The 27,343-nt window shown below is 40.4% G+C and overlaps 2 protein-coding genes across 6 annotated transcripts; one reads left to right on the top strand and one right to left on the bottom strand.

Annotated features, from left to right (window-relative positions):
• Positions 1–619: 619 nt before the first annotated feature.
• CHMP4C (charged multivesicular body protein 4C) lies at positions 620–18,386 on the bottom strand. The gene is made up of 5 exons (XM_013942888.2): positions 18,118–18,386; positions 9,835–10,012; positions 8,767–8,881; positions 5,620–5,728; positions 620–3,336 (listed from the first exon to the last, which is right to left on the bottom strand). Exons 1-5 carry the CDS (start codon positions 18,311–18,313, stop codon positions 3,272–3,274), a joined length of 663 nt encoding a protein of 220 aa, XP_013798342.2. The 5' UTR covers positions 18,314–18,386; the 3' UTR covers positions 620–3,271.
• A 1,180-nt stretch (positions 18,387–19,566) lies between these two features.
• Positions 19,567–27,343, top strand: ZFAND1 (zinc finger AN1-type containing 1). 5 transcript variants are annotated; one of them, XM_067290589.1, is made up of 8 exons: positions 19,567–19,661; positions 21,094–21,136; positions 21,911–21,950; positions 22,384–22,448; positions 22,536–22,627; positions 23,442–23,566; positions 26,652–26,807; positions 26,928–27,343. In XM_067290589.1, exons 1-8 carry the CDS (start codon positions 19,607–19,609, stop codon positions 27,096–27,098), a joined length of 747 nt encoding a protein of 248 aa, XP_067146690.1. In that variant the 5' UTR covers positions 19,567–19,606; the 3' UTR covers positions 27,099–27,343. The 5 variants fall into 5 exon arrangements, with proteins under 5 accessions (XP_067146690.1, XP_067146689.1, XP_067146691.1 ...); XM_067290588.1 differs by having other exon boundaries at positions 22,321–22,448; XM_067290590.1 differs by lacking the exon at positions 21,911–21,950 and having other exon boundaries at positions 19,597–19,680; positions 22,321–22,448.

The raw sequence follows: 27,343 nt of genomic DNA, 5'->3' as shown, positions 1-27,343 counted from the left end.
AGTCCTGCAGTTAAGGAGGACTCAAAAATGTCTCACAAAATGACTTATGTTTCTACAGTCCTATATTATTATAATTCAGGCTCCGCATCATGTAAAAGCTGTAAGATATTCTCATTACAAATATTCCACATACATCCCCTTCTTTCCCACCCTCAACAGCTGTATTTACACCTGTGTTTATACTGAAGCAGGTCCTCTGATGTTTGGCAAAGACGCCTTGAGGCTTTAAAAAGAGGCAGAGGTTTGACCATAAAGATTTGACCATTCCACCTTTCAACTAAAGGCCTGAAAAGTGAAATACATACATTTCTGAAATACTGAGGAAATCTTCTAGTAAAAAGAAGAAGTAGGTGTTTTGGACACATTGAAATACAGAATCCCTTCAAATACAATTATTAAGGCTGAAGGAATGCAGCCCAGACACCCTAGGATATACTTTGTTGTTTTTTTTAACTAAATCACCTCTGTTCAAAGACTAATACATAAAAAAAACATTTCTCCAAATCCTCAGACTCTCTAAGAGCACTGTATCCTAATGACAGTGCAGAGAGAGTACTTAATGTTTTGCTGATAGAAAAATAAATACAATCAATCACACAGCATGAGTATGACACCAAAATATTTATTTACAGCACATATATTAATTTTTTTTTTACTTTTTATTAAGATGTTTTCCCCTTTTTGATGATACCCAGATTAAAATGTCCGAGCCTATTCATGGAAGAAAAGATTCCCAAAATAAGTAAGAATCAGGAAAAGAAGTCAGCTATAGTACACCATCTGCTTCCAGAGTCCTCTTGTAAAATATGTCTGAGTTAATAGAGAGTACATTTACAATAACACATTGACACTATTCAAGCTCGTCTGCTTACATGCTGAACAAATAGCATCTTGGCACAGAAGAGAGACATATGTTCAAAAAAGAAAGAGGCAGTTGTCACAGTTTCATCTGACTTTGCATAGAAAAGAGCTGCTTCCTCAGCTGAAGCAAATCCCTACAACTCCATTGCTTTTGAAGGAAAAACACCGATCTCACAAACAGATATGACAACAAGCGCTCCAGCTATGGGAGTCCGTGCTGTATTTTGATTGGTATACATGACTATAGTACTTCTCAGCATAGCCTCACAAATCAAGTGTGTCCTAGTCTCTGACTCTGTCCTCCTGAAACACCAGCCACTGTACTCAAGCCTTCAGAGGAGCTCAGCTGAATGACCATGGTTACTGTTCTTCCTCCTTCACAAGTTTTGTTTTTAAAGTGCCTGCTCTGAAATCAACACGAGCTGAAGATACCTGAAGCTTCCCAGGATCAGCACTTGGCCAAACCATTGACGGAGGTTGGCAGTCACACATTAGCTTGCAAAGGAGAAGGCTGTCCCTATAATTTCTTCCTCCCTGTGGGGTGTGTTCACATAGAAGGTGCTTGCACAAAAGCTGTAGGTCCACATTTTCCAAAGCAGACTGAAAATCATTTTACTTTCAAACTGGAAGCTGAGATATGTATTTTGGTTAGTCTGTAGAACACTTTAAATAGGTAAAAGTGTTACGCAAGTGCTAAGTATTGGAAAACCACTAATTTGACAAAGAACAAATGCTAGAAGCCAGCCTTTCCAAGCTAAGTATGTGACTATGTTGGCATGACATCACTCGCATTCACAGATAACAGATGTGTTCACAAGCACATGGCCAGTGAGTCTTGCACTGTTATGCAATCAGTGTACACTAATGTTTTCTGTACCTAATTCAGAGACTTCCATAGACTGCCTTAACCTTGAAAATGGGATCCCAGCCAAATGGCTTAGCAAATGGATTCTAAATAACTCAGAATATTTGCTATTTTACTAATTATGACTGTCAAGGAGGCTTCTGGCTGGCATCTTATCCTGAATTTCAGCAAGCACTAAAACTAAATGACATTTTGTTAGCATTTGGTTTCCTACAGATAGTTCATAATATATTTTTAAATTTAAGGTAGTGTTTTAAATTTTTTGTTTTAAAAGAAAAATGGAATAGTTCCAGTTTTTCTCTTTTCTCAACAGAAAGGGATAATCTTCCTGGTGCCTCCAAACTTTAGGATGGAATTATACACTTAATCTTTTCCAACAGGAAATTTATCTGAAATAAATTGGCAAGGCTCAATTCTCCATTCATATGGATGCAAACCAAAAGCAATTCCATGGCAGAGAATGAAAGAATCCTGAAAAAGGGAAAGTCATTTCCACAGTGTAAATTTTTGGCTTCATCCACAGAACTCAACTTGAAAGGTCTGAGCATGCTGTGTCCAGAAATACACACACTAATGTTTACGCTTAACCTAAAATACAATAGGCATTTGGCTGAAGCCACCTGCTAGACCCAGCAAATCACAAGCTAAAGTCCACCATAAGAAGTAATCAGTCTTCTGCTTCTAGAGATCTACAGACACCAAGTCTCCCATTATTTCCTATGTGGTTCAATCATCAGTGAATTTAGATTAATTTGAAAACAAGAAACCAAGACCACTGTGACTCTGCTTTCCAACTTCCCAGGAAGTCCACAGTGTTTTACTATTTCACTGTGATTGACAGCAAGCTTACAGCACAGACCTTAAGTCTTATTAAATAAAATTTGTTTGTACAAAGTAGTCTATATAATTTTTGTTTTCCATTTGAAGAGTGATTTCTCTATATATGCAGTAGTTTAGCACTCAGAGTGGAATTTACTCCTTAAGTCAAAAAGTAGTCAGCTGGGCAATAATGTACATTAGCTTTACAAGCATTCAGAATATTCTATCAGCTTTTAATGAGAGTTAAAAAGACGTTTCAAATATAACACTCTGATACCATTTCCATTCAGGAATCGAATACAAACAGGAACTGAATACTCATAAATCCAGCTGTGTGCGCATAAGTGGGATATACAGGTCTCACAAAATAGCAAGAAGTAGTAAGACATTACCTAAGAAAAGTTGATACTAATAAAAATACCCTCATAGTGCCATCATTCTAGCAAGAAAACAAACTTCTGGCCAAGGTTGGAAAAACTTTGGGGCTTGGAGAGCTGGGGAGTTTTGGCAGCTATTGAGGGGGTTTTTTGTTTGTTTTTAAACTAATTCAGCAATATTGAAGTCACACAATTATTTTTAGAAGGCTGGCCTTAAAAAAAAAAAAAGGAAAAAAGAAAATCCAGTCTGTATGAAATGCAACCACACTGAATTGGTAATGCTATAAAATAGTACTACAGCACTTTACATCCGCGTTGTAATGTTCACTGTTATAAGAAAACCACACTCTTATGAAGCCCAGGCAGCTAGCCGCTTCATTTCATCTTCATCTTCTGCTCTCTTCCTGGTCGATGCTGCAGAGAGAGATTAACAATAATTACTGACTAATGCAACAAAGAAAGCCATTTTATTTGTTAGCATTATGACTCGTGTAGTGTTTTTCAGTTTGAACATCTCATATCGATTTACTGAGTAGCAAGCTAAATATAGGTAACATAGTGATGAAGCTGATGAGATGTTAACTATTCTGCCCCACCATTAGCTTGCATACATCTTCTACTGAAAGACTCCCACAGAAAATATATTTAGCCCTAAAAGTGAGAGAGAATGTGCACCAGAACGCTACCAGCTCCTGTTCTCTGACCTCCACTTGGGCAGTCATGAGTGACCTACCCCACTACCCATGGCCGGTGTGCACCCTGCTGCCTTGCTGAAGGGTTCTGCATGTGCAGGTCCAGTCTCCCAACGGACACACCCGAATTTAAGGAGAGGTATTGTTTATTAACGAGGAGAAAGAAATTCCTAAGCATACTTTGCTCAGATGACATCTGTGGCTACTCAGTTAACTGCAGTGGTCACAGCAATAGCAATTCCCAGCTCTGTACCAAGTCCCACACACGTTCTCTCTCTCTCTCTCTCTCTTTTTTTTTTTTTCCAAATCTACTATCATACATCTTCACACTCCCTGAACTAAAACCTCCCCCAAATAACTGTCATTTGCTGATCTGCAGACTGTGGGCCCAACAGCCAAGGACCCAGCCTTAGACCCTTTCCAACTCTGGGCCTTCTGTGTCAGGATTTGCATTCCTCCAAACATCAGTGTAATACTTTACTAGGTCCATCAGCCTTGTGTATCTGTTAACAGATGCCAGCAGCCAGCCAGCTCCTGCCTGTGGCAGCCATACAGCTGGCAGCCACGGTAAACCATCTTGAGAGGGGCTGCATACCACCAGGGGTGTGAGTACCACCATCAGGGACTAAAGTTGGGAGAAGAACACTGGAGACCTGAGTTACAGTCTTTGCTCTACCACTGGTTACTGAGTGGCTTGGGAAGGTTGCTGTGTCTTCCTTTGCCTCAGTATCCCCATCTATAAAGTCAGGAGGTAATATGCATCACCAGTTAAAAGCATTATGGAACCATTAACTGTTGTTGTTATTATTTTGCTATTTCTGTGTAATAGGAAGCATCCAGTTTCAGAAACAGAAAGGGTTTAGCCCTTGCTAAACTTAATATTTAGGTATTAAGCCCTTGCTTAATACTTAAACTGTATAAATGTACCCAGCTAATTTTGCCTGAAGCAGTCATACAAACAGATGAAGTAGCAAATCTAAGATAGTAAGCAGCACATGGGGGTGGCCTGAATTTAATAATCCTGTCAGTTGGCATAGCTGGATCTGGAAGAGGATATATGAAAAAGCCTTAAGTACCAAGACTGGAATTTGCACTTTTTCCTAAATCCATTTTTTACTAGCTCTTGTGCAATTTACATGAGTAGATGAGGCCACGATCCCAGTTTGAACATTTTAAACCTCTTCTCAGAGATTTAAGTGTTGTCTGCCAAAACACACATAAGAGTGTTTGAGCTGAGCTGGTCCAGGTAACCTGTTTGGCAGCAGAATGTACCATAAACAATTTACACGATGCATGTCCTGTCCTTGCCACCAAATATTTATATTCTTTTACTAGCATCAGTACACAGTGACTCCGTTGATGAAAGACAACAAGGACACAGTGAAAGGTATAGTTAACAGTTGCCTGTCTCTGGCTTAATTCAAAACAAACAGGGCTGGACTACAGAAAAATATCAGAGGTACAGCTAACTTCTGACTTCTGTTTAATGCCAGAAATAAGTCTGTTTTGTAGAAAGCAAGTGAAAGAACGACAATATTTCTTCAAATTTGTATTTCCTGTCGCCTTCTTCATTTCTAATTAAAATATCACTGGCAAATATCAAACCCTACCCTACAAAGGAAGTCTCTTTGACACAAACATTTTTAATCTGGGTCAGACTAATTAAAAAGGCTAAGGATTTAATTGCCAAAAAAGAAGAAAAAAGTCTTCCCATTCCTCACTGATCTCACTACACATTTCAGTAGATGTATCAGCATATGTGAAAGATCAAGTTCCCCGAGTTCATCTCCCCAAATCTATAAAGAATTTAGTTCTAAATGCTTCCATATGGCAAGCCAGAATTCTACTTCCACTGATAAACGGATACAAAAATACTGTAATGAACCTATAATACTTTAAAAGTTATAACAGAGTTAAATGCATATCTGGAATTCTCTCCTCCTCTCCTCCTACTCACAGCATGGCTTAATCATTGGAAACTTAAAATGGCAAGCAAGTGGTTTACCAGGGCGAGAAGGCAGTGATGTGGATGGAACGCTTGGCAGTCTGACATCTGTCATTCTCTTATTCATTTCTTCTTGCTCCAGTTCTTCTAATTCTGCCATCAACTCATCCTAAATTCAAGGAAAACATTATTTACAAATTCATTGTCCTGCCAGTGATCTCAGTCAAGTGCTTTTTTAACCACCACGAAGCAAAGCACTACTGACTTAACAGTTTATAGCCGAAAACAAGTATCAGAAAACAGCATATTGCCAGCATAACTTTTAGTGAGTGTGCGGTATGATAATAAATCTTATTTGAAAGTTGAAACAATGTGATTCTTCCCATTTTAGAAAGCAGCCAGGCTATGCTGGTTATAAGGAAGGGTGGCATTAAATGCATTATGCTACAGCCCTAACAGACTAAGCTCAGAATTATATATGATTTCAAAGCAGCACTGGAATCAGAGCTGTCCTCCTGGGTCTGGTTATTCACTCTTGATGCACATAACACTCTTGGGATTTTAGCTAGAGAAGCTCATTTGGACAGATGTTCTAACCCACTTTCATAATACTAAAAAAAGCTTTACACTTAAAAAAGCCAAAGACTTATTCCTTGGCAGGAGCATCCTAAAGAAAGCAAGCCAACAATTACATATTTGTAGCGAAACGGACCTTTGCCACTTAGATAAAATGATTTAAAAAGAAACAATGGGCAAAAGAGGCTGGAGCAAAGGGGGATCTGCCAGGTTTTGAAATGGGCTTTGCCCACCCATTTTTCACCAACATGGAAATTAAAATGATAATGACATAGCCATCATACGTCTTCCAAGAATTGATTTCCTATTTTTATTTATTTTAAGGCCAAAAAAGGCTAGTTAGCCAGTCCGACCTTGTGCGCAGTGCAAATCCTAGAACAGCATCTAAAAGCTTTGGCATCAGGTCTACATCTGATGATGTTCGATTGATAGCAAATCTCTCAAAGAAATGTGCAGGGTGGACCCCATGTCCAACTTAGGCACTTAGTTGAGGTGCAAATGTTTCTGTATTTTAAGAATCTAAATAAGTGGTGTGAATACAATCTTCTTAAAAAGTTAGTGTCCAAGTCCTTATAAAGTCAATGGAAACAGGTGCTTCTGAAGACCTCTAGAGGGTCACCTAACCCCCTCCCACACCAAATTATACCTTAACTCCCTCTGTTGAGCAAGTAAGCAATCAGGAGGTGATGTCAGCCATGAAGGGCTGGCTCTTTCTTAAAGAGGTGGAGGAAGTGGTGATTCCTACCTTTAGCATAATAGTGTAATGGCTAGGATATACGCCCTGGAAGTAGGACACTCAGGTTTTAAGTTAAGCAGCTTGAACTTGTGTTTCCCACAACTCAACAGCTGCTCTACAACTAAGCTGTGGTGTATTGTAATAGATGTAATGAATCCTCTTTCTCCTGTTGAAGCCAGGCCAAAAGGAGTGGAGCAGAGGGAAGAGTCACGCGGAGGGGAGCAGAACCTGGGTTCCAGACTTTGCCCACTGGAATGTGTATGTATCTCACATTTGATTATCAGAAACAGGCCTCTAAGCAAGGACTGCCTCTCTCAAATGAGCATCCTACTCAGGTAGAGTAGAGGTTTTTTGCATTCTTCATTACATACATTGTGTCATCCCAGAGACAAAGAATCCTTATGCTTTTATATCTATTTAGAGAAGTATAAATTACATGCTTCAACAATCTCCTTGCACCCGTGGTACACAGGTGAAGAATACAAGCGTGTGGTCAAAATGCCCTTCAAAAAATAAAATTAAATATCATCCTCCAACACAAATCACCTCATAACACAGTGATTAAGTCATTGATTCTAGTCCTCCTGAGCTGAAGTGGCCTTTGAACCAGGTTTCCCAGTTACTGGACAAGTGCTCTATTTGGCCCTTATGCAAAACAAGGTGCTGGTACAATGATGCCTCATGTAAGAGACAGTGGCTTATTTTGCTAAAACAGGCCTTTCTGAACACGCCCATCAACTAAGATTAGCATCTGTGAGGAACTTTCAGGTCAATCTACAACATGCTTATTGAGTCTAGACTCCTACAAGTTAGCACTTATGCTAAGAGACACTGCATAGCTGTTTGGGATGGAGGTGTTTTTCAGTTACCCAAGGCCCAGTTTATACAGCCTGAATCCAATTCCTTATGCCAGTATTCATTAGTGCTTCTAGAAAAGTTCATTTACACTGCAAGTGGAAAGACAGGAAAGCAGACAATGGGAAAAAATAAAAAGAACCACTACTGCTTTTCAACAAGGTATCAAAAGGATATCTATTGAATAAACAGACAAAAATCAAGCAAAGAAAAATGCATATGCTGTATCGTATCTGCCCTTAATTTGGGTACATTGGAATGAATTAGTTGGGGGGGGGCATTATTTGATTCTTTAGGTTAGTCTTCAAATGATTCCTAGTGCTTGGTTATCCTGATCACCAGTTCTGCATTCCACAAATTGCAAAAAAACTGAATATATTGGACCCTTGAGTACTCAACCATACTTGTTGATTGGATCAGAAACAACTAATGGCCTGATTAGATATACAAAAAGAAGTCCAGGGACCCTGGAAAGCTCCTGCAGAAAATTTTCAGAAGGTACTAGATACCTCGTGAAGTTTTCGAAAGAAAAGAGCTCAGGGATTGAATTCATATTGCTTCCAACAGGAACAACAACTACTCAATTAATCAACTTCTGTTGAAATTCTGGAAAATACTGAGAGGACCTGCATCTCCAGGCACCAAAAAATCCCCTTTAAAATCTGGCCCAAATATTCAGAATTGTGAGCAATAATCTTTAATACGATGGTGCAGTAATAGGAATAGCACCTAGCCAAACATATGTCTATTTGGAGCACAACAAATTACATGTTTCAGCGTCTATTTGGAGCAGTAAAAAACTGCATGCTTTAGTGATCTCCTTCTTCCACAGCACAGAAGAGAATAACAAGTATGGGTGTGCAGTCAAAACTTCCTTAAAAAAAAAAGACATAAAATGTCCTTGATAGGATAAGCTAGAACTAAGCAATTTTACAATCACATCTTTTGAATAAAAAATTTTTAGAGCAAACCATTGCAAAACAAAATAACCACTGGGTCATTTTATAGACAAAACTCACAGGGTTTACTGAAGTACTAACCTCATCAAACTCATCACCAAACCCAGCTCGGTTTGAGATAGCATCTGAAATTTCCTGGGCAACGTCTTGCTGTTCAGTGATATCTTGCATCAAATCATCAATTTTGTTTAAGTCCCTGGCAAAATAACATGGAAACAGTTTTGAAAGATACATCATTTAAATCCTACAGAAGAGACTTAGAAACACCTTTTTCAAAACAGACTGTACATACATCCATGGGCATAAAAAGAAAGAGCAGAACTCAGGGGGGATAATTTCCTTCACCTACACCTTAATTTTTCCTGGCAAGCTTCTGCGTGTCACAGTTAGCCAGTCCAATTCCTTCCACTTTGGAACTGTAGCAAAAGTCAGACTGCAGCAGTCTGTGCTTTCCTCCCTCTCTGTGCTTCTTATGTGTTTGTCAGCCTACAGTCGCATTCCCTGGGCAGACCCCATCTCCTTCCTGAGGTCAGTACCTTTACAGATGCACCTTTTTTGATCTTAAGCTCTCAGCCAGAAGTGGTGGGAACTAAACAAGACTATTCCCCATTTAAAAGCTTCCCCTTATTGTTAACTTCACCATTGTTTCAGTTCCTGTTTATTCTCCCAGAACAACCTTTTCTGATTTAACTCTCTTTATTCAGGCAGAAAAACACCCCACCGAACAATATAGAACATATAAAAATACTACATATATAAAAATCTTACCCTCTTTTATTATTCAGGTCTAACTAGCACTCTGAATCATATAACCCAGCTTATGCACTTTGAGGAAAAGAGTTCAGTTCATTTCTACAAGTCTCTTCTACTTCTACCCTTGATCTTTCCAGATCTCTACTGCCAAGGTAGATTTAATACAGCTAGTGCCACATGGATTTCCTTAGTTAGCTGGACTTCCTACTGGATTTGCCATTAAGAAGAGATATTTTTCTGCCAAATATAACATTACAGGACCAACAGCATTCCTGACATTAAATGCCTGAACCAAAATGAAGTGAAAACTGGCTAACAAGGTACAACAGACCAAGTGATGAAATGGTTTATAGATGTTTAGTAAGCTCATCTTGAAAGCTAGTAGAAAGCACTTACATATTTGCATGCACTTTTTTCATAGCTTGTGCAGCATAACCCATATTCTTGAGCACTTCTGTGTTGGTATGGGAATTTTCCAGTGCTTCTCTCTGGAACTCAATGGTTGAGAGTGTTCCATCAATTTGACTCAACTGTTTCTCATACCTCTTTTTTCTCTTCAGTGCTTGTAAGGCAGCTGGAACGCAAACAGGCAAAGTATACTGTGTATTTTCATAGTGAAATGCAAGCACAAGAAGTTCAGTAACAACGACCTGGAGAAGTTAGAATTCTCACCCTCCTACCTTACTAGTAGAGAGGCAAACTTTGACTACACCAGATCAGCAGCCTGCTTATCACCAACATGCTGTTGTATGAACATGCTGGGAAGCCTCTTTTAGATTAACTCCTTTTAGAATCACAGGGAAGAGCAGCTTCTTCCTCCGCTACAGGAGATCTTGAATTCCATCCTGTGCACACAGGCAAAGCAGGAGATGACAGGGAGGAAAAAGGAAAATGTCAAAGAGGGATCAGAAAGGAGGAAACAGGGTAAAGAAAGAGAAAAGAGGTTGCAAAACATAAGTAAGAACTAAGGAAGACAGAGTAAGAAGATCTGTCATGACAACCACATCTCCACCAATGCTGCTTTCTAAACTGTGTCTGAGGAACAAAAATCGTAAAGTGCAATGGAAAGCCCTAATCACCTAACCAAACATGTGGGTTAGATCAGAGGAAATATTAACATTTCTTGGGCTTTCAGTTGTATCTGTGCCTCTAAGTGGTTGTCAGAATTAACCTTTAAACCTTCAAACTTGAAAATATATAGGACTTTGTGGACAAAGCCGCAGTCAAATATAGCTACTCCATATTATCTTTGTACGTTATGAGATAACTTAGCAAATATAAAACAGTAATAAGCAGCATACTTTGCCCACAGTAAATCATTACCAGCATAAATGCATGTGACAAACAGAAGGAGAAAAAGGCTTCACTTACTCTCCGGGTGTGGAATACAATCTTGCCACAAGCATTTCTGGACCACTGTCCTTTCCAAACTACACAGTGCCAGACAAGAGTAAGGCATTTGCGTTAACTCATTGTATTTTCAATGTCAATTAATATCCCTGTGTCCTTTCCCCTGTCTCACATTTCATTTCTAAATCAGGTTCAGTGCCAGCAAGCATCTACAGCACTGCAGCCACTCAAACTCAAACAACTAACAGCAGAGATTACTGCCGGTGTCCTATTCAAACCATTGTCATGTGCAATAATACATGCATTGTGGTACCCAACTTTTCAGACAAATCCAGGTGCCCTGCAAGAAACAGGCACAGATTTATTGTGAGTAACAGCACACACTAAGATGTGTCAACATGGTCCAAATTACTCATCATTGGCTGCACAAGGGCAAGCATTTGCTTAGCCTGTGAAATACACAGTTTCACAAATCTAACACTTGCAGTAAAATGTTCCAGGACAACAATCCACAATCACAGCAGATTAACCACCATCTTCAAGTTGAGGATTTTCCCAAGTTTTTTGGGATGCTCCAAAGATCATATATATTCTGAAGAAGATTAATGAATCCCAGATGACATTATGCAAATAACAAATGGGAGAATTCTGATTCATATTGGCAATTCCAAAATATACCTATCTGACTAAATTCAATACAGTCTTTTAGCTACTTATTAGCTCCCTACTTATGTATATTTATTCCTGGTGGTGTACTAACACCATCCACTTCCCTCTTCAGCTTTAATTGCATCAAAATTTGATCCTGGATTCTTTGATTGAAGGTCAGAGGGTCCAGCTATATTTAATGGCTGTGCCAGGGAGGACTCTAAAGTCCCATGGACTGAAGAAAGTTAACTGGCTCATTCAGAAAGACTTGAGTTTGAGTAAATAGCTACCATGCGGAAATATTTCTAGCCAATGTTTTTCAGAAATGGGACTCTGTATTGGTGCTATTATTATTGACTGCTCAAAGAGAAAATGGATTTCCTCAATTACATGCAGAGCAGTTGTTTTCAAAATCCTGCAGGTTCCTGTATAAGATTTAATTAAACCACACCCAAACTAAGAAATCACAAAAGAATGTAAACGCTCTGTGACTTCACCTATTCATAAACAGCTTTTCCTAACTATTGTACTGCAACATATCACCTTTATTAATTCTCTTTAGTTTTACAGTGACTTACAGAACAAAGCACTTGAGAGCATAACAATTCATACTTCTTCCTTATCATCCAAGATATTATATATTCCAACACCACATTATATGATTTTCTCACATACATTAAATGAATCCTGAATTTGCAAGGACCCTCATTGCTCAGTGTTTTGTAATCACAGCTACTATAGCTAGGATATGAGAATTTCCTCACTGATTTGAAATCTTATTTTCTACATTTTACAGATTGTCATAAGCTTTACTTTGCTTAAGTGATTTTCCTACTACACATGTAAGCATGTTAAAAGTTGCGTGCAAATCTTGCAAGAACAACACTGAAACTCTTCTCAAATGCTTTTGTATTATAATAAACAACTGAAAAAGAACATAATTTCCATGAAAAAGTAAAGAAATTGAGTGACAGTGATAAACTTACTTTACTGAAGGTCACAGAATGAAACTGCAAAAGGGTGTTGCCCATTCCAAAGATTTCGGAAAAGGAAGAGAGTCAGGTAGGAAGAATCTAAGCATCATCTGATGAAATAAGTGCAATGCCAATTTAACCAGGAAAAGATGAAGGTCTTCTCCAGGAAAAAGGAATCTCATACACTGGTTTTTATTGTGCTCCAAAGAAGCAGATTCAGCTCCTGCATTTCACAGTGACATGGGTAGTGGTTGCCTGGGCTTTAGCCCTACTTCTGGACTCAGCTGTCCAGCAAGCAGGACACGGCTCATGGCATTAGGAACCACTGCTCTTGTATTCTGGGTTTTTATTTTATTTTCAGGACAAGTAGCTGGAACGACAGTAGACTACTATGTCAGTCAGTTTATGTATTTAGAATTACTTTCATTAATATACAGAAAGACACTTTCCAAGTTCACTATGGTGATATTTTATTAAGGAAGGAAAGATGGCCAGACGGACAATAACAATCCTGGCCACGCTGGAGATCCAGGTTTCCAACAGCAAGAAGAAAGATAGTAGTCCTGGCACCTTCACCATGTCTTCATGACAGGTCAGAATGAAATAGACAGTACAGTGATGATAACACCTGTACCTGTCAAGCCCACCACTGGTAGCCACCAGTAAGGGAACAACTGATCTGATATTCTGAAGCAGAAATAAGAGCACTGTCAAGTAAACCCTATAATTCCCAAGGGAAACTTGGTGAAGAAGGAAAAGAGCATTTCTTCAGAAGACATGACATTGCTATGAAAGTACTGCACGTCATCCTTGGATACACTTCACTTCACAAACTGCTTCAAGGAAACTCAAACCTCACTTACGACCAAGTACTTAGCTCCTCTCCCTCCCTTAGGAAAGCTCCCTCTTGCTTTACTGTTGGTGCCTATTTGCACCCACCGAAAAATGTTCCCCAAACTACCTTTTCTCATTTATCTTTATCTAAAGGGATCACAAAACAAAGAAAACAACCCAAAAATACAAATGTCATACAGATGGCATAACTTTGAAAATAATGACTATTTTAATTCATAGCACATACCTGTCATAAATACCTAGGAGCTCTCACTTCCTTGTAAGAGCAAGAATATATTCTGTAAAAAACATTAGTGTACAGACTGGTGACTTCTTGTTAGGAGACCATCTTAACTACTAAAGACATATGTTTGCAGTGTTCTTATTGCTAAATTTGATCCACCTTCACTGTAATTTCTTCGCTATTAGTAGCACCACGCGGAGGACTGGCTATCAGCTTATCCAGCAAAAAAAGTCCTACTTTAAATCTGATCATGAAGAGCAAAGAACAATGGCTGTAAATCACAGAGCAAAGCTGATAAACAGTACAGTAGTGATTACTTTCCTTTTCAACTCAGCACATATTTCTTATTAACACAGGTCTCTAGTTGCCATTGCAATATGAAGAGGCCCTCTTGGATGTGAAATTACACACACAGTCTCTTTCTCAAGGTTAATGCCAACTCTCAGGGCTTTCTGGTTTGGGCACATCAGTAATTTAGTCATCTGGGGTTGAGATGAGCGAGACTCTCTTGGCAGTAGGTGCTTGTCACAAATTTGCTCACACCTATGGCTCTCCGGCCAAGTAGTATTTTTGAGGATGTGCAATGCCTGCCTCCCTGGTGGATTACTTACACTTCTGCTCTGTATGGGACCTGTGGAGTACAGATTCTGATCTCACTTAACATCAGTGGCAACCAGAAGTAATGCTGCTGAGGCCACAGAAAAATCATACAAGCTTAAGAAAGCTCATTATCAACATTTGTAATCCTTGAAACCTGTGACTGTATGCAAATTCTCAAACAACCAAGGCAATAATTCAAAAGCAGTACTGCACTTGATTCATTATAACCATTCCAGTTCATGGCAAGATACTTTAAATACGATCGCAAAGAGAAAAGAACAATGGCTGTAAACCACAGAACAAAGAGATAGTAGAGGGCTTCTCCACACCGCTCTGCCAAAAAATCCTCAGTCCCAACCTGCCATACACCCGCCTCTAGGAATGAGAGCCCTGTCTGTGTTAACATGCAACTACTACATCACTTCTTAGTTTTAATAACCTTCTGGTTACAACTAACTCACGGAAAAGGAATGCCACGTGGCATTCCTACACAGGCCTTGTTCAAACGTACCACACAACATATTTAGCAGCATCTATTGGTAAAAGCCTACACTTGTTACTCCAATTTTCTACATACGTTTTATCTTCAGTAATATTCTGTGACTCTCTGGTTAAGCCTTCTTCCTGTTAAAAAGCTGTGTCGGCTTTTAATTTCTTTTATTTCTTTTCATTCAGTCTTTTTTCTTTTTTTTTTTTTTTTTCCTTTTTAGGACCTGTAGAAGATGCCTGGCTAAAACACAACACTCAAATTGCAGCATTTTCACATGCATACGCACGCTTCAGAAAACCCATTTTCCTTTAAACAGAATTCTCAAATAACACACAAGAAATCAGAGGCAGCAGGTGTGTGTATGGAGGGTGTAAAATGGAAGGAAAGAGAACAAACTCAGAGGCAAAGGGATTGTTGTAGGAGAGAGAGAACAAACAGTAATGATAAGGAGCAGAGGCTTTTGGAGGACAGAGGTCAAACTTTTACCCTGGAATAACATTCCCTTGTACTCTCTGCATACTCATACAACAAGTATTGCCGATAAACTAACTTTAAAAAAAAAACAAACTACAAATTACAATGAAAACATAGTAATTGAATCCAGAAAGTAATATAGACAACTTTCCACACTGCCTCACAACCGGATGCCAAGCCTTAAGCAAAAGCATCATTCCCAGCATTAAGGAGGTAATATCATTCCACATGCTAACTGAATGACCACCACAGTGGTGGTAAGTTTGGGATGAAAAAGCTTCTCTATATGGCAAACTGCACTGTGAGGACTAAGACACTTCTTTTGTCCTAACCCATCACCATCAAAAAAATGCATATCGTCATTACGGACATGGATGTAGTGATGTAGAAGTAAAAGAAAACAGAACAGCTTGCCTCTTCCCAGTGCTAGCCCTTTCTCTCACTTCAAGCTTAAACAATTTTAACATTCAGTATCACTTTCTAACCTTTAAATTTTCCTATATGACCTTCAAAATGTTCAAGACAAAAGGTCAATTTGCAGCTGGAGTTGTGAGCTGTGCACTGGCTGAAATTAGTCAACATATATAGCAAGAGATACCCTAAAAGAACCATGAGTTTGTGTCTGGAATAGTGAAAGATTAAAAGGCAGTGCTAATCGTTAAAGAAAATATTGCTTATCACAAAACAATCTCTGCAAGAGGAAATCCAACACACATTGCTGTTCAGAAAACCCTGAAGTGGTCTAGTTACAATGAGATATGAATGGGAACACTGGAAATATATTACCCCATAAGCATAGCTAATTTCAGATTGGTTACAGGAACTGCAGCAATACACACTTCGTGAGGGAGAAGCCAAAAAAATATTTAAGTGATGCTTCACATCTATTTGCATAGCTAGCATGTCATGGCTTTTAAATCAGGTTAAGTCTTCTGATGTCACAGGAACCCATTCAAGAATCATTTGAACTCATGAAAAATTGTTGGCGCTTGAGTCTGATCCTGCTTGTGTCACTGTAACTGACTCAGACTCACACGCCTGAAAAACCAAATGAGATCATGCTAACTTGGTATATTTTCTATATGTAGATACATCCTGCTCCAGTCTCAGACACTCCCATTTTAAATTCCAGAGACCTCTTAGTGATGCAATTATGAAAAAAACACATAAAATTACCTGCTAGGTCGCTTTGAAATATTCACTCTAACAGGACAATGCAGATTAAAACTTTTATTCTCTCATTTGCCTGTATGCTTACATAATGCTACAATAGCTGCTGGTTACCACAGATTTCCTCTGAAATATATTACAGTATACTAGCTAACATGTTGTTATATGTAAATCAGCAGCAATTAAAACTAACACAATTGTTATATCATATGAAGGGGTATATTTGGGGAATTACGCTTGCTCACTAGTCTACCAAATTCTATCATTTTGGTGCAGCAAGGTTGTATTATCTCATTTCTACTCTGACTGGAGTTTTACTACCCTTCTGGCTTTAGTGCCATTTTTGGCATAAAAAATTGCTATTCTATCCTTCTTGCCCTACCCTCTCTTTACTGTACTTGACTGTAGGTTACTGAGCCAATGACAAGAAAGATAAGAGAGAGTTACTTTTAATCACGGTGAGCCCAACAATCCAGCTTGAAGCATGACTCCACAAAGAAGTGTACAGATATAACTTGAACAGCATGCTGCAGCACAGCAGTGGAAACAAGTACCTGGGAGAAAAGCTTCCCGTGTCGAATGCTGCATTCCTGAAAGTACAGTGCAAAGCCATAGTTTGCCAAACACTTGGAACCAGCATAAATCAGCTGGGTTAGAAGAGAAGCAGATCTGCCTTTTCCCAACAACGAGGACTCATTCCTGCCTAGGCACCACCTTCTGCTTCACCCGGGCCCAAGCATTGGGGCAGCTGCAGAGCCAGCCTACCCAGGGCAAAAATCATCTAGCCCCCCCCAAAAAAAAGCCCCAAAACCAAGCTACTGTACAGCCACATACAGATTTCTGAAACACACCCCCTGCGCGCCTCCCGGCGTAAGGAAGAGAGGCGCACAGGGGCAGGAGCGAGGCAGGGAACATTGCTTCTTCCTGCAACAAGGCCAGCTCAAAGTAGAGTCTTGGGGTGAAGTTTCACAGCAGCGTGTCGGGATCTAAATAGGAACTGCTACAGTTGCACAAACAGGTCTGTTTCCCTGCACACATGCAAGATCATATGCTGCTCATACAATTGCAAAGTGAACCAGTTCAGGGAGCTGATTCAGTCACTTTGCTCTGTAACATTACTCTTTAGCTGGGTCACCTCCCTGAACTAGCACAGGAGTGCCAGTACCTGCCCAAAGGGACAAGAGGGACACTCCAGCTGGGACAGCAAAGTAAAAAAAAAAAAAAACTGGGAGCACACCGACCCGGATGGCTCAAGTGTTGCAGAGTGACAGACTTAGTTGCACTGCTGAACTGGCTTTATTCACTTGGACTTTTTGTGCCTTAAAATCTGTCCCATCTCTACCAGTGTTTTTAAACCCCTTCTAACTAAATGCTTTTCACTTAAGTGCTGAAGTATCACAAATAAGTGAAAAGACTAAGCAAAACACCTTTAATGTGCAGCTCCTCGCAAATTATATGGCATTAACTTTTTTAATTATCCAGCAACAGAAAGAGCAGATTAAAGAGCAACTTATTCTATATATTTTTTGAATCTTTAATTGAAAACATTTTGCTTCACTTTTGCGCATTTAAAGAAAAATAATTCTCAGAGTGGACAGCCAAGACTCAAGATGTCTTTAAGGAGTAACTAAACCAACTTGTTTCTCAAAGCCCTCCGTTTCCCCGAGACTGTCTTGCTGCAATTCTAGTCATTTCCTTCCCGGGGACCACGGCTTCAGTGTAAGCAGGATCAAACCCTCACCGTCCCTTCAGTATCTCCCCCACCGCAGTTAGCAGCGGGAGGATGGTGTAGCAGGCACGAATGCTCTGAGCTGTCAGTCATTTTTTAGCTTTATCGCATATGCCTGTGGGGTTCGATCACTGCTCCTCGGTCACCAGCAACACGCGGGCCTCACCTCGGCGGTTGGCGGTGCCGTGCTGCCGGGCGGCCGCCAGCTCCCGCTCGATCCGCGTCTCCAGGTACTGCTGCTTCTTGCCGAGCATCTCCTCGGTCTCCCGCAGCCGCGCCAGGGCCTCCTGCGGCGAGGGGCCGCCGCGGGCCCTGGGGGCGGCCGCGCCGCCCCCCTTGAAGAACCTCGAAATCCTGCTCATGTCGGCGCCCCGCGGCCGCTCGCTCTGCCGGGAGCGCGGCCCGGCCCGCGGGAGCCTCCCCCGCGCTGGCGGCACTTCCTGGCCTGCGGGCGGCGCGGCGCTGCGCACCTGGCGGCGGGGCGGCCCCGGCCCCGGCCCCGGCCCCGGCCCCGGCCCCGGCCCTGTTCGTTCGGAGCCCGCCCGTGCAGAAACACGCGCGACGCCCCGGCCTTCCTCTGCAGACGTAGCAGCGACGCCGTGTCCGACCCACGCTCTACTCTGAAGGCAGTTAAAAATCAAAGGGGGGGGGGAACAGAACATATCTGGCTGCAGGACAGCTTAAAAAAATTAAGGTTCCCTGAAAGATTGATTAAATTCTATGTTTGACATTCCAAGAGCTTCACGCCAGGTACTGGGGAGGCGCACCTTTGCAGAAAACACACTCCTGCTATCTGGCAATTAAAAAGCTAACTAAAGTTGAGGAATGTCTTCACAGACTATGTGCTTTTTTTCCTTTAGTCTCATACTGCAAGAAGATGCCTTTTCAGAGGGATGATCACATTATTATGATGATGCTAACTAGCCTAGAACAGACTAATGACTGATGTATCCAATAAATGACACAGAGGTGACACTGAAGAAAGATTAAAGGGACTCCTTGTAAATACTCTACAGAGCAGTCAGTGATGATACAGACCCCAGGATGACAAGTGACAGCTGTTAGTCACTCTTTAATATGCTACTAGAGGACAGTCACACATAAGAATGAATGTGGGTTAGGACTGGGAAAATAAACACTAAACTCTTAAGAACATAAATGTAGCTTTTTAAAAATAAAGATGCATGCATAAGGAAACATAATTCACAGAAACATTAAAAAACTGAGTGGAAGAAATATCACGGGAAGCTGTGTTTCCCCTTCCTCTGTCTCTCGAAATAAGCCCTAGCCTGGGATCCAGCACAACTAAAGAAATAGAGCAGATTCAGAAAAAGAGAAATAAGTAGCGTCTGAGAATGGTTGGCCGATACACGAAGCGCTCCCGCGTGCGCACCCGCGGCTCTGCCCGCACTCAAGTCGGAGCCCCGTCTGTACTAACACACCTCTGCACCTACCCCTGTGCCGGCCCCGGCCCCGCCCACCGTCACCCTCCCTCGCGCCGCGCCGCGCCACGCCCCGCGGCGGCGCAGCCCCGCCCCTGCCCTCCCCGCCGACGGTGTCCTCCAGTAGCCCGGCAGCCTTTGCGCGCGCTGTTTCTACAACTCCCCCCCCCACCTACACCCTCCTTTCCGCGGCGCAGGCGCAGCGTGCGGAAAATGGCGGAGCTGGAGCTCGGGCAGCACTGCGGGGTGGCGCACTGCCGCCAGCTGGGTAGGGAACGGCGCGCCGGGTGGGTGCTTCACAGGGTCGCTGAGCCCGGCCCCCCCGCGGCCGGCGCTGGGGGGCGGGGCCTCGCTGGGCTGGGGGCGGGGCCTCGGGGCTGCGAGCGCCAAGGGGGTATGGGGGGTCCCAGTGAGCCCGAGATGGCGCCTCGCCCCCACGGCGGGCTGTGTGGTGCTGCCGCAGGGAGGTGCGATTTAAGGCTTGCTTCATTTATGCTGTTTTCTCCAAACGACACTATGCTGTGTCTTGTCTGCTATTGTCAGTAGGCAGGTATAACTGTGCCGTTCAAAGCGATGGTTTTGCTACTGATAAGGAGGTTTAAGAGGCATTTTGTTAACCAGAAAGACAAGATAAGCTGCATAGCTACAAATCCAGCTGTAACTGATAGCAAGGGGTCAGTCTCCCAGAGCCAGATCTCACCGGTATAACATACAGCAGCCCTACATGATCCATTGCCTGTACCCATCGTTTTGGTTTTGTCACCAGATGTTTAATCCCCTGCTTTGCTCACTATTATTGTCACCCTCTTGCCTTCCTTGATGTGAGAAGGCAGTTATGTTGATGAAAATGTAACCCTTCCAAAAGAGGAAGCAAAAATGCCCATACTGAAAGCTTTATGACGGGGGCACCCAGTCTTGTAGATGAAGTGACTGCGATCCTCGCGGTCTGGGTCCTTTGCATTCCAGTTGCTTCACCGTCCATCAGAGCTGAAGGATGCAGAATGGAGTAGCAGCTTGGAGGGGGGTGTTAAGGGCCACAGGTGATGCGGCTGCATTTGGAAACCAGCGAAGCAATTTTGTCTGTAAGAACTGATATAGTAGATGGGGGATGTGTGCAGAGCCTTAAAAAGTATATGCAGTTTAAGTACGGAAGGAGAGTATGTATGGTACAAAGGCTAGAGAGGGAGGAGCAGGACTATCAGGATTGTCATGTGGAGGAGATGCTAGCTTTCTGGAAGAAATTGCATCTCTTCCAGTTGGTAATCTGTATACTAAAACTGAAAATTGTCCAGTGCTGCATTATACAGTAAATAGTATTTTGAGTGATCTCACAATAAATTGTGTTTTGAGCATAACTGATAAATGTTGGTCATCAGGCCAGCTAAATGTGTTAATTTCAAAGTCTGATATTCAAAAGCTTCTTTTAGGAATGGAAAGCATAATTCCAGCTTCTGGAACATATAAAAATGTAATTTACCTCCGTGTATGTTTTTCAGAAATACTAACTAGAGTAATTAGCAGTGTAACTGTGTTATAAAAGCCCCCCCTATGTGCTGTATAGGTGCAGTTCCTAAGTGCCCTTGTAAAGATACCTACCCCATGCTATAGGTAAGCAAAAGTTAGGTAAAAATTAAGCTAAAAATTATTAGCAAAACAATGACCATGTTGTCTAACTGAAAACAAATCTCTCTTGGTTTCAGATTTTCTCCCCTTTGTATGTGATGGCTGTTCAGGAGTCTTTTGGTAGGTTTTTCTATGTTATACATTCCTAGTTTTTGCAAAGTTTTTCTTAAAGTGGAATTTGAATAGAAGTAGATGTGCTGTAAAACACAATGTGACTCACAATTTAGATATATTAAATTAAAAAAATAATTTGTTCACTGAAACTGCCACGTTTCTCCCAAGGGATTGTAGTAGAGGTTTGCAGTCAGTGGGAGTATTTCTAGAATATAGATAACTTGTTATGCAAGGTGGCCGAATTAGACCCTGTGTTGTATTCATTTTTTTGGTATTTTGTCATGTAGACATGAACAAAGTTTCTTTCCAGGTCTCAAATCAGAGCCTGCACTTTGATTCACAGTTCAAATCAGCAGCCTTAAGCTGAGGGCAGGTTTGACTGTCATTTAATATTCACTTTAAAATATTTGGAGCCTTTAAGGGAGTTCTACTGCTGTGGAAGGTGATCCAAAATCCATTTAAAATTTATAGACCAACTGCAATTGCTTTGAGTTGAATTCTTAAGCATGCCAATAGCCTTATTCTCTTGGAATGTGTTGTTGATTTCAGGTCCAAGTCCAATGAGCTAAATGTTTTACATACTGAGAAACAACATAACCAATCCATTCATGATGAGAGTCTGTAGGTTAGAACAAACTTTGGAGAAAAATGATTATTTAATTGAAGTATTGCTATGATAAAATCTTTCAGATCACTCTTCAGATACTTATGCTTCCACATGCAGTTTTCTTTTCTTGAAATTTTGATAATGATGTGATATGTTCTTCTTTTGCCACAAAGCCTGCAGCACAGAAGCCGGGATGCTCATGGGTGTTCTGAGGTAATCTAATAATAAAGGATTACCATGTAATACATTAAAATACCATGTAACTTATTTAACTGCATATTTTGAAATTAGATATTTACGCATAGTATATAGGTGTGAAGTATTTAACTGAGAGTGTGACAAGCTTAAAAAATGAATCTACTGTCTTTCTATGTGTCAGAAGTAAATCAAGTTGGATTAGGGTGATGGTTCTTTTCCTAATTCTGAGCTAAACCTAACCAGAACAGGAGAAGTAGGAGAGAATCCCTGGACAAGTTTTGCTCATAGAGTGGAGAGCTAGCACAGTTCTTGCGGGAAGCTGGGGTGGTGACTTGTATCTGTAATATCTGTTTATTTACACAGAATATTTCATATTAATGCTTAGGTGAATATAAGAAATAATTGCATGAAATCAGATCAGCATAGTTCTTACCCATGCTCATTTAAGGACTGCAATGGAAAGGAGCTTTTACCAGTTTTATGCCCCTACTGTGAAAAACATTTTTGCCTAAGGTGAGTGCGACAAAATGTTGAAACATAAATACTCTTTCATTAGTGTACTGAAAAGGTCATGAAAGTTTTCCACTCTGTTGGTTACAGACACCGGCATCAATCAGACCATGAATGTGAGAAACTGGATACACCAAAACCTCGAATGGCTGCCACCCAGCAGCTAGTTCAAAATATTTTAGGCAAGTACAGTGGGATATTTATTTTATGTATTTTTTTCAGTAGGCTATTTGAGCTCATTACGAAAGGATGGATGTTCCTTGATTAAATAGCCCTAAACCCACATGTCAGCATGCAATTCTGTTCCTCTAGACTGGGACAAGACAAGAGTAGATGTCTGTAAAGAGTATATTTGAAGACTAAATCAGATTCAGGTTTCTTTCAGGATGGTTGTCTTGGTTTTCATTCTACAAATGCCGTAATGTAATAAATTATAGCTGGCAATTTCTGTTAAGTCATACCCACACAGCCCAACGGTACTATATTGGGTATGCATGCCAGTCTGCTGGGATTATGCCAAAGCAATGATGCTGTGGGTTTTTTTGTTGTTGTTGTTTTTTTTTAAAGTGAGTCCACAATGTGGACTAGGGCAGGAAAGAGAATAAACAAGCACTGCCTAACTAGATGGGGAGTGTGAGGGGGGTGATAGTTATAGAAAAGAGAGCCTGAAACTGTTACCATGTGGATTCTGTGATGGCCACACATACAGAAGCACTGGTGTTTGAATTCAGCTTTTGCAACCTATGTTTATGTAGTGCTAGTGTCTACTTTTCAGTGCAGAGGACTGAACAGTTTAGCAATTCTCTTAGGACTGTGCACAATTCCAAATACTCTGAAGTAGTAGTACCTAGTATCATGGCCTCCGGAGTGCATGGTGGAGATGGAAACATTAGATATAATGAGGCCCAGTGGGATGAGTCCAAGATAGGTTTGGACAAGTTTTAACAGAGTAGGAGAAAATTGCATTCACACTAACAGAAATAATATTGTCCTCAGATTCTAAAAAAAGTGAGGAAGCCAAAAGCAAAAAACGGAAAGGAGTGAAAAGCAGTGAGACAGCAGCAAAGGTGGCACTAATGAAACTGAAAATGCACGCGTGTGGGGATAAGTCCTTGCCTCAGGTCAGTCATACTTGTTTTCAATAACTGACTTATCAAAGGAAAGGAGGAGCTTTCTAGATTTCTTGTTCTTCATTTAGTCCCTCCCCCCACCCCCAGTTGGTTTTCGTTTTAATTTTGCAAGCCCACAATCATTTATACATAGATTTCAACTTGGCACCCGAAAGCAGTCTCATTAATCTCATATCTGTTACAAGGTGTCTACATACAGTTTAGAGCAATCAGGTCAAATTCCCTTTATTATAGCAGAAATGTATTTGTGTGCCACGCAGCAAACCTATCTCATAGGGATGCTTTTCCTGATGGGTACTGAAAGGCTTCTGACACACATGGGACACACAATTTGTACAACTCTGTCCCATGCACAGCTGAGCTTTGCGTTCTATAAAGCTTCATTCCTATTTCTACTACTTGGATGTAAGAGATATGTATTCCATTTTTGGATGAGGTGAGCCTGGGGTCAGTTGTTCCTGCTTTGGCTCGGAAGATAGTTGCTTATGTTTCTTTCAGGCTTTAATTTCTTGATTCTTGAAATACTTCACAGAATTCCTTATTGTTTCTCACTACGGTGGCCAATCATAGTAAGAGGTCATTTTTTTTTCCCAGATCAGGATTATGTTGGTTTGAAAAACTTATTTCTTTCATCTAGGGTTTCACTTTAGATCAGTATTTATTCATCCTCTTAAAGGAACTATGTTTAAATAGCTTTTCACAACACTGTTATGTTGGAGCACATGAAGTTTAGGCCTCTTATATTGAATTTATAATACTGACAACATCCTACATGATAGTTTTATTATTAGGTATTGTCTTAGTAGAATACATTTAATTATTATCTGTAAAACAAAAACAGCTATTCACTTTCTGAATCCTGTTATGAATTTCTTTGTCTCTACTTTAAATTGTGCTTAAAAATTCTGCTTAGGCAGAAATCATAACACAAAGACCTGCTTGTAGCATTCTTCACAGACAGTGCCACTTTAATAAATATGTGCCGGAGGAAGAGTGATTAATTTCAAATATTGCAGAACATAAAAAAAAAAAGCCTCTGTATTTATAAGGAAATTAAAAAGTTGCTTACTAATTCCAAAGCCAGTAAGCTGGAGCACAAATGACTGTATGCTTATTTCTCTCATTATTCATTTTCTCAATTGGATATTGTTTAACCATCTAGAATAGTGATAACTGTAACACTGATAAATTAGCCTGTTAACCTCCAGCCTCCACTCCAGCCTCCAATACCTTGCTATTTAAATTGCTTCTCAGACTCCTGGCTATGGTATTTTACTGCCTTGTACTGCCCAGCTCTTTTCAGTGGGGTGACACTTCATATTAAAAAAACTATCTGGGATTCCTCTTAGGCACATTAGTTCTCTCATTACTATATAGAGGAGATGGAGCCAGATTTTCCTTGGCAGTACACAGCAAAAGGACAGGGGACAATGATCACTAACTGCAACATGGGAAATTCCAATTAGATAATAGGAAAAAATGTTCACAGTGAGGGTGGTGAGACTTTGGAACAAGTTGCCCTGAACAAGTGCAACAAGTTTCCAAGCCGTGGAATCTTCATCTTTGTGATGTTCAAAACTTGACTGGATCTGACTGTAAGCAATCTGATCTACTTTGAGAATTAGATCCAGCTTTAAAGCTGGCTCTACTTTGAGCACAGTTTTGGACCAGATGACCCCATAGGTCCTTCCTGACCTGTGTTACTCCATGATCAGGAAAATAAGGCTATCTTAGATTTATCTTAATTTGTCTCTGACCTCTTTCTTGATATTAGCTTCCTACAGGTAATTGTTTCTTTTGGTTTCAGAGCTGATATGAGTTACCCCTCTTCAGACTGACCAACTCAAAACAGGAATGCTGCAAAATAAGTTATTATATCCCCGACTGACTGGTATTTTCTTGGGTATGGCACAGGAGGCCTATCCCATAGTTAGGGATGCAATAGTAGAATGAGCTGCTCTGAGACTTACGCACTAATGAACTGTGGAAGACTGTATTCTCATCCTTAGAAAATGAAGAGGAAGTGTAGGAAGGTGCTGAGGCATGAACAGTAGTTGAGAGATGTCTGTAATGCAGAATGGCTCTGTTAGCTGTTTTACAGGTTGTGCTCACTTACATTTTAGCTCAGGTCCTGCTTCTCTTGCCCCTCTGTCATATTCCTTGATGTTAAAAAGTTTTGTGTGTGGAGAGAACTCAAGTTTTGGAGGAAACGCACAAGTTGAAATTCAGATTCAGTTCTATGAAGATAGTTGGAGGAAAGGTGGTTCACTTATTTTTCTAGGGCAAACATAAATAAGTCAAAAATAGTAAGACTGTTGTTTTGCTTGATTGTATTTGGCTTGGACTCAGCAAGGGATATCTTAAATGATGAATATACCAATGATACTTGCTTCTGCATTTTCTGTTGAATGCTTAGAAGAAATAAACCTGAAGAAGAGGTTGTCCCAATCCCCTGTTTAAAGTCTGTCTCTCATAGGTTACTCCTGAAATTTCTTTAAAAAAAATGTTTCACTCTGGTAGATTTTCAAAAAACATTTAGTATATAAAAGGAGGGAAAATGGGATAAATGATGAGGTGGCCTAGACCAAAATGTTGGTTTGTGAAGCAGGCATTTCTAGTACAGTGGATTGTTCTGTTTCAACAGCTTTTGCATTCCGGTGTGAGTCAGATTATACTGCTGCCAAAAGCCAGTACTGCCTATTTAACTCACCTTTTTGTCTTCAGATCAGTTACTGTTGTCTAATAAATCTGGGGCAGAGACTGTTTTTCTTATGTCTGTCTATATGTAATACTGTCTGCCTGTGAGAGTCTGAAGAAAGATGCTCTTTTGACCTTTCTGAACTAACTGTCTAATGTGTAAGTGCCTGCAGTTGGAGTGGTCTGGATTTGGTGATCTCAGCCATTTCTGCTACATTCATTCTGCAGTAAAATGGGGCCTCAGTCCTGATGGGATATGACAACAATGTTCAGTTTTTTAATTTGGGGGTTGAAGTTTAATTTTTTTACTGAAAATATAGTATGTATGTCTGGAATTATTTCTTGTTTCCAGAAATAATTTTTTTGCTTGTTTTTCTAGACAGAAAGAATTTACTTTCAAGTATACTTACCAAAGGGAAATAAAGAAAAAAGCAAGCCCATGTTCTTTTGCAGTAACTGGAGTATTGGCAAAGTAGTAGATTGTGCAGCTTCCTTAGCAAGCCTTAAAAATGACAATAACAAATCAACAGCCCAGGTAAATCAGAAATAATAAACATGTTCCAATTTGGTATTCCCCCTTCCCCCGCCTTTTTTTTTTTTTTGCTTCTCAGATGCAAATTAAAATCAAGATTTGCCTGTGTTATTTATCTTACAGAAATTGAGATTATGCCATACTGCCTCTGGAGAAGCCTTACCATTTGATCACACATTGGAAACTTGGCTATCTGATAAAGAATATCCATTGTACAATGGTGGAAACATCATTTTGGAGTATCTTGACAATGAAGTTCTATTTATAGAAGATACAGAGTCGTACTTCAGTTAATCAGTAAATTATCACAAACAAAAAAAGTCAAAGATTTTAAAAACTGTGGAACTCAAACCAAGTCCAATTTATTTTTAAAATCACTGGTATATCATAATCTGTCCTCTGATATAAAGATGTAGTTCCCATCAATTTCCCAGTTGCATAACTGACTGAATTGAATACTGTCCTGAAAGCAGAATTAATTATTATAACAACTAATATAACTGATACTCACTTTCTAGAATAAATCCATGCTTTATTTA

Source organism: Apteryx mantelli, chromosome 2 (assembly GCF_036417845.1).
Source record: "Apteryx mantelli isolate bAptMan1 chromosome 2, bAptMan1.hap1, whole genome shotgun sequence".
NCBI lineage: Eukaryota > Metazoa > Chordata > Aves > Apterygiformes > Apterygidae > Apteryx > Apteryx mantelli.
The sequence above is the reverse complement of the archived record's forward strand: the minus strand, read 5'-3'. Positions and strand labels throughout refer to the sequence as shown.

Bases quoted from the DNA above. Each gene is read 5' to 3' on its own strand.
- CHMP4C (XM_013942888.2), bottom strand. From the start codon at position 18,313: ATGAGCAGGATTTCGAGGTTCTTCAAGGGGGGCGGCGCGGCCGCCCCC. The intron at 10,013-18,117 runs GTGAGGCCCGCG...TTTGCGTTCCAG, and splicing joins CGGCACCGCCAACCGCCGAG to CTGCCTTACAAGCACTGAAG. The intron at 5,729-8,766 runs GTTAGTACTTCA...CCTTGAATTTAG, and splicing joins TTGGTGATGAGTTTGATGAG to GATGAGTTGATGGCAGAATT.
- ZFAND1 (XM_067290588.1), top strand. From the start codon at position 19,607: ATGGCGGAGCTGGAGCTCGGGCAGCACTGCGGGGTGGCGCACTGCCGC. The intron at 22,628-23,441 runs GCAAGTACAGTG...TATTGTCCTCAG, and splicing joins GCTAGTTCAAAATATTTTAG to ATTCTAAAAAAAGTGAGGAA. The intron at 26,808-26,927 runs GTAAATCAGAAA...TTTATCTTACAG, and splicing joins ATAACAAATCAACAGCCCAG to AAATTGAGATTATGCCATAC.